This window comes from Salvelinus fontinalis, chromosome 4 (assembly GCF_029448725.1).
Source record: "Salvelinus fontinalis isolate EN_2023a chromosome 4, ASM2944872v1, whole genome shotgun sequence".
NCBI lineage: Eukaryota > Metazoa > Chordata > Actinopteri > Salmoniformes > Salmonidae > Salvelinus > Salvelinus fontinalis.
In genome coordinates, this window is record NC_074668.1 from 58485816 (window position 1) to 58498323 (window position 12508).

General features: G+C 45.0%; 1 protein-coding gene across 2 annotated transcripts in view; it reads right to left on the reverse strand.

The window, feature by feature from the left end:
* LOC129854048 (protein MTSS 2-like) overlaps window positions 1-7229 on the reverse strand; it is an 84357-nt gene extending 77128 nt beyond the window's left edge. The window contains exon 1 of one of the 2 annotated variants that reach the window (XM_055920673.1): window positions 6542-7229. In XM_055920673.1, the coding sequence (XP_055776648.1) occupies window positions 6542-6610 (69 nt within the window). In that variant the 5' untranslated portion in view covers window positions 6611-7229. The remainder of the gene's footprint in view (window positions 1-6541) is intronic. The other variant, XM_055920674.1, reaches the window with a different exon arrangement.
* Window positions 7230-12508: the final 5279 nt, after the last annotated feature.

The window sequence follows — 12508 nt, forward strand, 5'->3', positions numbered from 1 at the left end:
TGTAGTTCAATAACTCAAGGTGTCATGCCATAGCTAACACTCCATTCTTTCCGCAGACATGTTTGAATTGTAATCTTTGAAAATGTAAACATTTTTTATCTCAATATCAAATAACTTCTGGGTAACAATTCAAATGGTCAAAAATAAACAAAAAAATGACTTCTTAGCAAGGACCAATTTGTCAAGCAAGAATTTTGCTAGGACTGTCTGGGAGTGGAGAGGGCAGAGGTTTAGAACAATATTTCTTATTGGTCAATTAACAAATGTACTGTCTGGTGATGTCACCAGGTAGGCCAAACCTCCATCCCACCAAAACAGGACATTTCAGGCGGTCTTTTCAAACAGCTCTTCCATTTAAAGGGAAATATCATAATTTTCACAATATTATTCAAACCTCATAGTGTGGAAATATATATATAAAACACAGTAAAAATCTAATGTTTGACTGCACTGAGTTTTTGGAAAATGTGGTCACATAAAAAACTAAGGTTGAACTTTGCTTCTGCACAGGTCTTCCAGTAAATGTGTTTTTGTGAAATGTTCTGTGTAAATTGTTCAAAGTAGGCCTTGTGCATAGAGTGGTATGGTCTGATGGGTTTTGTTTGGCTTACATTTTAAAGTGAAAAATCGTAGTCAAAGCATAATTCCGTTACTGTGAATTTGCCTAAATATAACGTCTAGATCCAGCCTTCTCCATCTCCTGCACTGTAAGTGAATACTATTGACTCTGTCCCCACTGTTGTTGCTCCACCCCAACTAAATACACTGCTGGGTTCTTACCTGAGGATAGATACACAAATAGACGTCTTCGGTTACCCTCTACATCATGTTGGCAAATCCTTGCTCTCAAATGACATCGGGATACAGGCAGCAAGTTGTTGTCAGACGAAACAGAAAGATTGTGTGTTGCATAATTTTATGAGGAAGAGGATCTTACCAATCTAAACATAGTAATAAAAATGAAACTATCCTGCCCGGCCTTTCATCCATGGGACAAGGTTAATCAAAGTCTTTAGAATTTTTAAATATGTGAATGCATTTGCTACATTCTCCTGAGCTTGACCTTATACTTCCCAGACATCACAAACAGATAAGGTGAGACCCAATGCTCCCACTCATTTCTTGTTACTTTTTGTTTCTTCAGCCATAAAAAAACGGAAGATGAGGATGGAGGTGAGTGGAGCTACCCAGAGCGATGGCCAGTGGTTGATGACTATGGGTGTTTCTGGCTGGGGCCTGGGCTGCTCAGTGTGTCTCAGTAGTGTCAAGCACTGCCAGGCGCTTGATAAAAATAGCAGGTTTGGTTCAATCTCATAACCCCCACCTACGCAGTACATCGCATTCGATGGTGTGAATGAATGATGGAGGGGGGGGAATAATCTCCCTCTTCACCATTTACCACAGCAGCCTGCAGCCTTGCAGAAATGAATAATGGAAATCGCTTAATATGAAAAGGCACAGATTCTTCCTCCATATCTGTCTCTCTCTCTCGCTCTCGCTCTCTCTCTCTCTCTCTCGCTCTCAATCTATATGTCTGTCTCATTCTGTATCACTTTGTGCCTTTCGTTCTCTCGCATATGTTCTCTCGTCCTTTCTTACCATCATCTCCCTTCTTTCTTCTAGTCATCCATCTTAGTTGTCCCAGGTCTCCAATGTTGCATTTGTGTAGTGGCTGTGGGTGTACCACTCAGCCTAATTGAAATGGGAGTCTTCACTGAGGTCCTCTGTGTGACCGACTGCCACTACTCTGAGATACTGTATATAGTGGCATTAAAACACATGACAGGTCTGTGATGGGAAAGCAGGTAGCATTTTGTAGCGCTCTCATTGGTGGGGATGGTCGCCGACGGCTGTCCATCATGCAGAGACAGTGAGGAATGCAGATGTGTCTTGTTGGAGGTCGGGGTGTACTTGAGGATATGGGTCAGCATCATCCTCCTTTTTGCCTGGACCCAAACATTGTCAGTAAGCCCCATAGTAACATCTAGGGGTAGAGTGAATGGAAAACCACACTAAATACTTTTGCATGAGAGAACAGTGGTCAGTGGATTTTGTTCATCCAGTAGGTAGATTTTATTTTTTTTACGGTGCAAAAAAATTGATTTGGAACCATTTCTTTCCCCCGTTCATACTTGTCAATGCGCTGAGTGGTTTTACAGTCAACAAATGAATGTGATGAGATGAGTTTGACAGGCCCGACAAAGCCTGCACTGAGAACCACTGGCACTGTCCCAATGTGATTTCTCAATCTGAAACCAGTCGATTCATCTCTAACGAGCCTAACGAGAGACAAGAGAACACATGCTCATTTAGAGACCCAGGGCCCTGCACATTGTCATGGCATCAATGGCCCCTACAAAGGGATGATCATTTGGGGGAGCACGGACACATGAGTCACGAGGATGGATGTCCTCTCTGGTCCTCTGCCTCTCGGCCCAAAGGCAGTGTCCAGAAATGGGTCACACGTGCAAATAAGTTAATTTTATATAGCCCTTCGTACATCAGCTAATATCTCGAAGTGCTGTACAGAAACCCAGCCTAAAACCCCAAACAGCAAGCAATGCAAGTGTAGAAGCCCAACACACACACACACACACACACACACACACACACACACACACACACACACACACACACACACACACACACACACACACACACACACACACACACACACACACACACAGCGCCTGTATAGGGTTGTTTCAATTGCCTAAGTCATGGAAAGAAACTGTCAAGACTTTGCATGTATTTTGGAAAGCACAAGCCTGGTGGTTCATCCCACATTCATCTGTCTGTTAACGTTGTTGCCACTCTGACACAAAGATGAGACGACACAACATTATCCATAGACAAACACGCACAAGCCATGCTACAAAGAAGACAATCAGGGGAAAAATAAACATCTGACTACCACATGACCAATAACACACACACAAACTATGAATCGTCAAAAAAGACACACAACTTGACAAGGCAATCATTCCAGAATAGTCTGGTGCACAAACACACACACACACACACACACACACACACACACACACACACACACACACACACACACACACACACACACACACACACACACACACACACACACACACACACACACACACACACACACACACACACACAAAAACACTCTGAGCCAGATGGTCGTGTCTTGTTGTGTGAAGGCAGCATGCCTGTCTGAGACAGACTGGTATGCACACCTTGGAAAGAAGTGTGGCAGAGCCCGAGAATGTAAACAGACATAATCTTCGATTTTTTTTTTGATTTTTTTATTTTTACCGTTATTTTACCAGGTAAGTTGACTGAGAACACGTTCTCATTTGCAGCAACGACCTGGGGAATAGTTACAGGGGAGAGGAGGGGGATGAATGAGCCAATTGTAAACTGGGGATTATTAGGTGACCATGATGGTTTGAGGGTCAGATTGGGAATTTAGCCAGGACACCGGGGTTAACACCCCTACTCTTACGATAAGTGCCATGGGATCTTTAATGACCTCAGAGAGTCAGGACACCCGTTTAACGTCCCATCCGAAAGACGGCACCCTACACAGGGCAGTGTCCCCAATCACTGCCCTGGGGCATTGGGATATTTTTTTTAGACCAGAGGAAAGAGTGCCTCCTACTGGCCCTCCAACACCACTTCCAGCAGCATCTGGTCTCCCATCCAGGGACTGACCAGGACCAACCCTGCTTAGCTTCAGAAGCAAGCCAGCAGTGGTAGGCAGGGTGGTATGCTGCTGAGTCCAGCTGGCAAACAGACCACGTCATGGACTTTTCCTGCCTCCTGTCTTCACTCTAGTCCCAGGTACCCCTCGACTCTGTCTGTCTCCACTGGCACTGCACTGAGCGTGTGGTCAGCACACACTGGGCCAGCCTATAGGGAGACAAGCTGACCATGAATGTGACACCCTGTGCTTTCAAATCAAATCCCCTCCATCCTTGCTCTGTCACCACACATAATAACCATGTAATAACAAGACATAGCCCTGAGGGCTGTAGCCAACACGGCCAGACAGCCAGCCCCCTCACACACATATATTCTCGTCTGTGTCCCTTAAAGGGAGCACACACACACCCCACCTATACACTCATGAAGTAAGATGTGCAAACAAAGGACTACTCACTCTCTCTTCCACATTATACCATACGGTGGGGGGACGGGGGGGGGGGGGGGGGGGGGGTCTCTCTCTGGAGAACAGAGGGGGAGACGGGGGTCTCTTTGATGTCATTGTGGTTGTAATGTGCATTCCTTTTCAGTGAAACATCTGACTCGTGTACCAGTATGCTAATGTCAGAGAGGCCTCCCGTTCACTCATCATGGCACTGTGCTGTGTTGCGCTGTACCGTACAATGAAGAGGTGTCCTACATGTAGTCGACAGTGTCTTTAGCGCAGTTGTGTTGCCAGCTATTGCACTGGGCATGTCTACTGCAGTGTGAACAAAGAGAGAGCCTGGTAAACAGCCAGTGATTCTAGGAGAGGAGACACACATGAGAAGTGACTGATCATGCCCTATGGGGGGGGGGGGGGGGGGGGGGGGGGGGGGGGGTCAATCCCCCTGCAACAAAGGGGTAGTGAGGGAGAGAGGGAGGGGAAAACATCCTCCAGTTAAAAACACTTCACTGGGACATGGATCAATCGCATGCGCATGTAAACGTGACCTGTCACGCATAAGGTATGCATTCCCCAAGGTGTTAAGTCTATAGCGCTTCATTCAATATATTTGCATTTCGTTGCTCAGTGAAGAGATGTTTTGTCTTGAGCCGTCATGGGGGCACATATCAGCTGGAGAGGATGGTAATTGTTCAGAGATGGCATGACAGCACTGAGTTTAGTGTTCAACTCAGCGCAAATAACATCTTAAGCATAGCCAGCCATAAAGACACAAATAGCTGAGGCCCTCCTCGTAATGACAATCCCTGTCCAACAATAGGGTATCCTCGGGTCTCCATTTGTGTGTGTGTGTGTGTTTTCTTCTCTTCTGCCACCAACAACAGCCGTCCTTTGAGAGGTGGGTCATTAGTGACGACATGAGGTTGTCATGAGGTTGTCTGGGGTTACATGAGAGCACAGCAGTCAGCCAGTGGCTTAGATATTACCATGTGGCACCTCACTCTGCTGTGGGGACACCCACTAAAGACTACTGCAATGGCCAACCTGAGACTGCAAGTGACCAATGGAGGATGGATGCTGCGGAAGTTACTATTTGACCCAGATGTTAGTATCCTCCATCATGGTGTAAGAGATCAGATGAAGACCATGGGAAATGTTGAGAAATAAAATGTAAAAAAAATTATGAGATGAGTGTGTCAGAGAGAGAGAGAGCGCGCGAGAGAGAGAATGGTGGATGTGGGGGAGAGAAAGATAGAGAGATGTAACCATGAGAGCAGGGGGGGGGGTTGTCACCGGTTCTTCCTTTAGGATGTTGTTAATCCGAGGTTGCAGTTTGACTTATCCCTAGCTCCTTCAAAACCCTATGATGTTCACAGATATAGATGGCCAGCGCAGGAATAATAACCATTCAGAACGCCAGCTTTACTTCAACCTTATTCACACGAGACTGGGACTCGGACGACGTAGAAATCCCTTGATGCAGCTCCAAACCCATGATTTCTCACACAGTGGAAAGAAAGGCACAGATGATGAGATGGAAACAACGGTAGTCGTGTTACTGGTTCCAAGTCTGCGCTACGATTTCCTGTTCAAAGAGTAAGACTGTCCGCGTACTAAGTATGCCAAATAATCTGTTGGTTAGTCACAGTGGGTGTAGCTAGGAGTCTGGCTCGCTGTCTTCTCATCTGGATCATCGCTGCTCTACCCAGAGAAGAAGGCCAGACCATACAGCAGGCTAGGCCTACACCATGGGCCATTCAGACAGACACAGTGGTGTGCACTGCAGGACGCGTGATGGCTTTCGAGGTGCTCATGCTTGCCTCACACGGTCTCTTTAAAAAAAAAAATCAGCTTGGCAGAAAATCAATGGTGCTGCTTTCTACAAAATGGGAGAGCTTATAACAGCGGTTTTTATTACCGGCACGCAACAACAACAAAACGCATGGGACATGTGCAAATGGCATGGTTAAATCTGACAGTTTAGCATTCATTTCTTTTGTGTTAATAAAAGCCGAATACATGCACATTTATTCAATCAAAATTTATCCATATGGTTATAATCCATATCGTGTTCGAATACACATGCTTACCCTAACACACACATGGATTCATAGCCTACACGATGACTAGGTTTAACCTGATCTATGCAGAGCAAACCAACGCGCTGACACACACAAAGCACATGCAATGGTGATCAAGCAATTTGATTCAATTATAGTAGCTGTCAAAGCAACATTTCCAAAGCAACGACGCGACAAATGCGCAAACCTTGCTGGGGAAAGTCACTATCAGGTAGGTAGCCTATCGCCGCACTGTGACAGAATAACGGTTCCATGTCCTCGAGGGTGAAAACAAGCAGCTCACAAATTCAGTCAAAAACAATCAATGTTGCGAGCATAATGATGCCCGACCTACCTTCATATCATTGACAATCGCCTGGAATAGTCCACCTAACGCCCCGCACTCCTTCTCCACCGTCTCCATGGTCACTAAATCCAGGGTTCACCGAATACGGACAGGGCACAAAACCCCACCAAACGTATTTCCACGGTAGAAATAGCGATTGCGGAGCCTTGTTCTTCTCTCCTTCCCTGTCTGTGCCCAGCGTGAAAGACAGGATGAGGACGTGTGTTTAAAAGAGAAAGGATACACAAATACGGTACAACTATTGTTGTCGACTGTCGGCTCGCTCCCCGTGTCCGTAGAACACCAAGCGAGTGATGATGAGAGAAGAGAGAGGTTACTCTCTCTCTGGTCCCAGCTGCGGGTCTAGAGCCCGGGTTAGGAGGTAAAGCATGCAGAGGGCACCGCGATGTACACTCTCATCTTCGGATAGCAAGGAAAAATCGAGTTGGGTTGAAGAGAGGTAATAGCTCCGGAGTGATGTATCAAAATGTGAGACAGTAGGTTGGTGAGTAGGCCTACCCGGGGAGCGCGAGGGTACCGGCGATTGGAGAAGAGGCAGTGGGCTGTGCTGCGGATTGAGCAGCCAGTAATTCGATCTATGGGAATCGAAAGGGGACGGACAGCTCTCTTGTCATATGGAGTTGGTGTTTGGAGGGAGGGGTTAACCGCGGGGGTGCTTACACACACACACACACACACACGGAGAAACGTCAAATAGATTTAGCTACCAGCAAACAATAGCATGGGGACGCATGCTGAATGCGCCTGTGCGCAGGGGAAATGCTTTGTGATGCCTCAATTGTGGTTGAATTCATTAGAGCGTTTCACACATTATGGCTATTACACAACACTACAGGATCAACAAACACGGGGCCTTGAATAGCCTTTTGGATTATTAAACCTAAACAAACAAAAATATGCTGTCTGTGACAAACCCGTTTGTAAACTGGTCGTTAAACCTTGATTAATTAGTCTACAGTGTCCCTCTGAGTTAATATGCAGGCCACTGCATAACTATTTTATAATCATCTCATCTGTTCTTGGATAGAGAACATTTTTCTGCATATTCACACAGTCAATCCTATAATAAATAATGTTCCACTCATTCCCTGTGCCTCATTCATTGACATTGCAGTAATGGATTTGATCTCTTGCCTACCTTTATGTCATTTAAAATCAAATACAATTTTATTTGTCACATGTGCCGAATACAACAGTGAAATGCTTACTTATAAGCCCTTAACCAACAATGCATTTTTTTTTTAAAGTAAGACAACTTTTTGGGGGACAAAAAAAAGAAGTAATGTATAAAAATAAGTAACACAACTAAATAACAATGAAGCTATATACAGGCGGTACCTGTAACGAGTCAATGTGTGGGGGTAGAGGATAGTCAAGGTAATTTAGGTAATATGTACATGTATGTAGGGGTAAAGTAACTTTGCATAGCTAATAAACAGTGAGTAGCAGCAGCGTAAAAAAGGGGATCAATGCAAATAGTACAGGTAGCCATTTGATTAACTGTTTAGCAGTTTTATGGCTTTGAAGTAGAAGCTGTTAAGGAGCCTTTTGGACCTAGACTTGGCGCTCCGGTACCACTTGCCGTACGGGAGCAGAGAGAACAGTCTATGAGTTGGGTGGCTGGAGTTTTTGACAATTTTTAGGGCCTTCCTCTGACATGCCTCGTATACAGGTCCTGGATAGCAGGAAGCTTGGCCCCAGTGATGTACTGGATCGTACGCACTACCCTCTGTAGCGCCTTGCAGTTGGATGCCAAGCTGTTGCCATACCAAGCGGTGATGCAACCAGGTAGGATGCTCACAATGGTGCAGCTGTATAACTTTTTGAGGATCTGAGGAACCATGCCAAATTAATTCAGTCTCCTGAGAGGGAATAGGCGTTGTCGTGCCCGCTTCATGACTGTCTTTGTGTGTTTGGACCATGATAGTTTGTTAGTGATGTGGACACCAAGGATACCTGCTCCACTATAGCCCTGTCAATGTGAATGGAGGTGTGCTCGACCCTCCTTTTACTGCGGTCCACAATCAGCTCCTTTGTCTTGCTGACGTTGAGGGAGAGGTTGTTGTCCTGGCACCACACTGCCAGGTCTCTGACCTCCTCCCTATAGGTCGTCTCATTGTTGTCAGTGATCAGGCCTAACACCGTTGTGTCGTCAGAAAACATAATAATGGTGTTGGAGTCGTGTGTGGCCATGCAGTCATGGGTCAACAGGGAGTACAGGAGGATCAGGGACCCTGAGGGGCCCCCTTGTTGAGGATCAGCAGGGCAGATGTGTTGTTGCCTACCCTTACCACCTGGGGGCGGCCTGTCAGGAAGTCCAGGATCCAGTTGCAGAGGAAGATTTTTAGTCCCAGGGTCCTTAGCTTAGTAATGAGCTTTAAGGACACTATGTTGTTGAACACTGAGCTGTAGTCAACAAACAGCATTCTCACGTAGGTGTTACATTTGTCCAGGTGAGAAAGAGCAGTGTGGAGTGCAATAGAGATTGTGTCGTCTGTGGATCTGTTGGGGTTGTATGTGAATTGTAGTGGGTCTAGGGTTTCTTGGATGATGGTGTTGATGTGAGCAATGACCAGCCTACAGACATGAGTGCTACCGGGCAGCAGCCATTTAGGCAGGTTAGCTTGGTGTTTTTCGGCACAGGTACTATGGTGGTCTGCTTGTTTACATGTAGGTATTACAGACTCGGTCAGGGAGAAGTTGAAAATGTCAGACAATTGCCTGTTGGTCAGCGCATGCTCTGAGTACGCGTCCTGGTAATCCGTCTGAACCTGCGGCCTTGTGAATGTTGACCTGTTGAAAGGTGTTACTCACATCGGCTACGGAGAGTGTGATCACACAGTCGAACAGCTGGTGCTCTCATGCATTGTGCAGTGTTGCTTGCCTAGTTCTGTATTGATGCTTTGCCTGTTTGATGGTTCGTCGGAGAGCATAGCGGGATTTCTTAAGCATCTTGATTAGTGTCCCACTCCTTGAAAGCGTCATCTCTAGCCTTTAGCTCAGTGTTCACGTTGCCTGTTATCCATGGCTCCTGGTTGGGATATGTACGTAGAGTCTTCTGTGGGGACAATGTCGCCGATGCACTTATTGATGAAGCCCGTAACTGATGTGGTATACTCCTCAATGCCATCAGATGAATCCCAGGAACATATTCCAGTCTGTGCTACAGTAGCAAAACAGTCCTGTAGCTTAGCATTCGTGTCATCTGACCACTTCCGTATGGAGCAAGTCTCTGGTACTTCCTGCTTGAGATTTTGTTTGCAAGCAGGAATCAGGAGGATAGAATTATGGTCAGATTTGCCAATGGAGGGCGAGCTTTGTACGCATCTCTGTGTGTGGAGTAAAGGTGGTCTAGAGTTTGTGTTCCTCTGGTTGCACATGTGACATGCTGGTAGAAATGAGATCAAATGGATTTAAGTTTCCCTGCATTAAAGTCCCTGCCCACTACGAGCGTCGCTTCTACTTGAGCATTCTCTTGTCCGCTTATGTCAGCTCGTTGAGTGTGATCTTAGTGCCTGCATCGGTTAGTGATGGTAAATAGACAGCAACAAAAAAATAGATTAAAACTCTTAGTAAATAGTATGGTCTACAGCTTATCATGAGGTACTTTACCTCAGGTGAGCAAAACCTTGAGACTTCCTTAATTTTAGAGATTGCACTGTTATTGACAAATCGACACAGACCACCACCCTTCGTCTTACCGGAGGTTGTTGTTCTGTCTTGCCAATGTACGGAAAACCCAGCCAACTCTATATTATCTATGTCCTCATTCAGCCACGACACAGTGAAACATAAGATATTACAGTTAATGTCCCATTGGTAGGAGAGTCTCGAACGGAGCTCATCCAGTTTATTCTCCAGTGACTGCGCATTCACCATTGTGACTTGACATTAACATGAATCTGAAGACGGTTATCTAATTACCTAACTATGTTTAATTGTTACCCAATTAAATGAATCATGTAACTCATTAGAATCAGAGACACCACGAGAGCGGTTCTTTAAAGAGTTACCATCTCCTGAATTAAACTCTAAAATGTCTTTACCTATCACATCTATAAACAGTCAATTTATTAATCATAACCTCTTATCATGTCATCATTCTGAACTGTCATAACCTCCTTGCATCTGCAAAAACCAGAGCCTTACTTATGATTCAGTACCTGTAAAATATACGATGAGAGTTGGAAAGCAAGTGCAGGTGGTGAGTTTATAACAATATAACACACACAAGTAGTGTATACACAAGAAACACAAACAATACTGACTGGGGAAAGAACCTAAGGGTGAGGGGGATTTGCTCAAAACAAATTCCCCCCTCCAGCAGGGAGACTCCTTTCTCTTCCCATGCCTCAGCATCCCTGGTCCCATCTATCCATTGACTTCGTTATTTACAGTTGAAGACGGAAGTTTACATACACTTAGGTCGGAGTCATTAAAACTCGTTTTTCAACCACTCCACAAATTTCTTGTTAACAAACTATAGTTTTGGCAAGTCGGTTAGGACTTCTACTTTGTGCATGACACAAGTCATTTTTCCAACAATTGTTTACAGACAGATTATTTCATTTAAAATTCACTGTATCACAATTCCAGTGGGTCAGAAGTTTACATACACAAGTTGACTGGGCCTTTAAACAGCCTGGAACATTCCAGAAGATGACGGCTTCTGATAGGCTAATTGACACTATTTGACTCAATTGGAAGTGTACCTGTGGATGTGTTTCAAGGCCTACCTTCAAACTTAGTGTTTCTTTGCTTGACATCATGGGAAAATCTAAAGAAATCAGCCAAAACCTCAGGAAAAAATGGTAGACCTCCACAAGTCTGGTTCATCCTTGGGAGCAATTTCCAAACGCCTGAAGGTACCACTTTCATCTGTACAAACAATAGTACGCAAGTATAAACACCATGGGACCACGCAGCCATCATACTGCTCAGGAAGGAGACGCGTTCTGTCTCCTAGAGATGAACGTACTTTGGTGCGAAAAGTGCAAATCAATCCCAGAACAACAGTAAAGGACCTTGTGATGATGCTGGAGGAAACAGCTACAAAAATATCTATATCCGCAGTAAAACGAGTCATATATCGACATAACCTGAAAGGAAGAAGCCACTGCTCCAAAACTGCCATGAAAGAGCCAGACTACGGTTTGCAACTGCACATGGGGACAAAGATCGTACTTTTTGGAGAAATGTCCTCTGGTCTGATGAAACAAAAATAGAACTGTTTGACCATATTGACCATCGTTATTTTTGGAGGAAAAAGGGGAGGCTTGCAAGCCGAAGAACAGCATGCCAACCGTGAAGCACAGGGGTGGCAGCATCATGTTGTGGGGGTGCTTTGCTGCAGGAGGGACTGGTGTACTTCACAAAATAGATGGCATCATGAGGGAGGAAAAGTATGTGTATATATTGAAGCACCATCTCAAAACATCAGTCAGGAAGTTAAAGCTTGGTCGCAAATGGGTCTTCCAAATGGACAATGACCCCAAGCATACTTCCAAATTTGTGGCAAAATGGCTTAAGGACAACAAAGTCAAGGATTTTGGAGTGGCCATCACAAAGTCCTGACCTCAACCCTATAGAAAATTGGTAGGCAGAACTGAAAAAGCGTGTCCAAGCAAGGAGGCCTACAAACCTGACTCAGTTACACCAGCTCTGTCAGGAGGAATGGGCCAAAATTCACCCAACTTATTGTGGGAAGCTTGTGGAAGGCTACCCGAAACGTTTGGCCCAGTTAAACAATTTAAAGGCAATGCTACCAAATACTAATTGAGTGTATGTAAACTTCTGACCCACTGGGAATGTGATGAAAGAAATAAAAGCTGAAATAAATCATTCTCTCTACTATTATTCTGACATTTCACATTCTTAAAATAAAGTTGTGATCCTAATGGACCTAAGACAGGGAATTTTTACTAGGATTAAATGTCAGGAATTGTGCAAAACTGA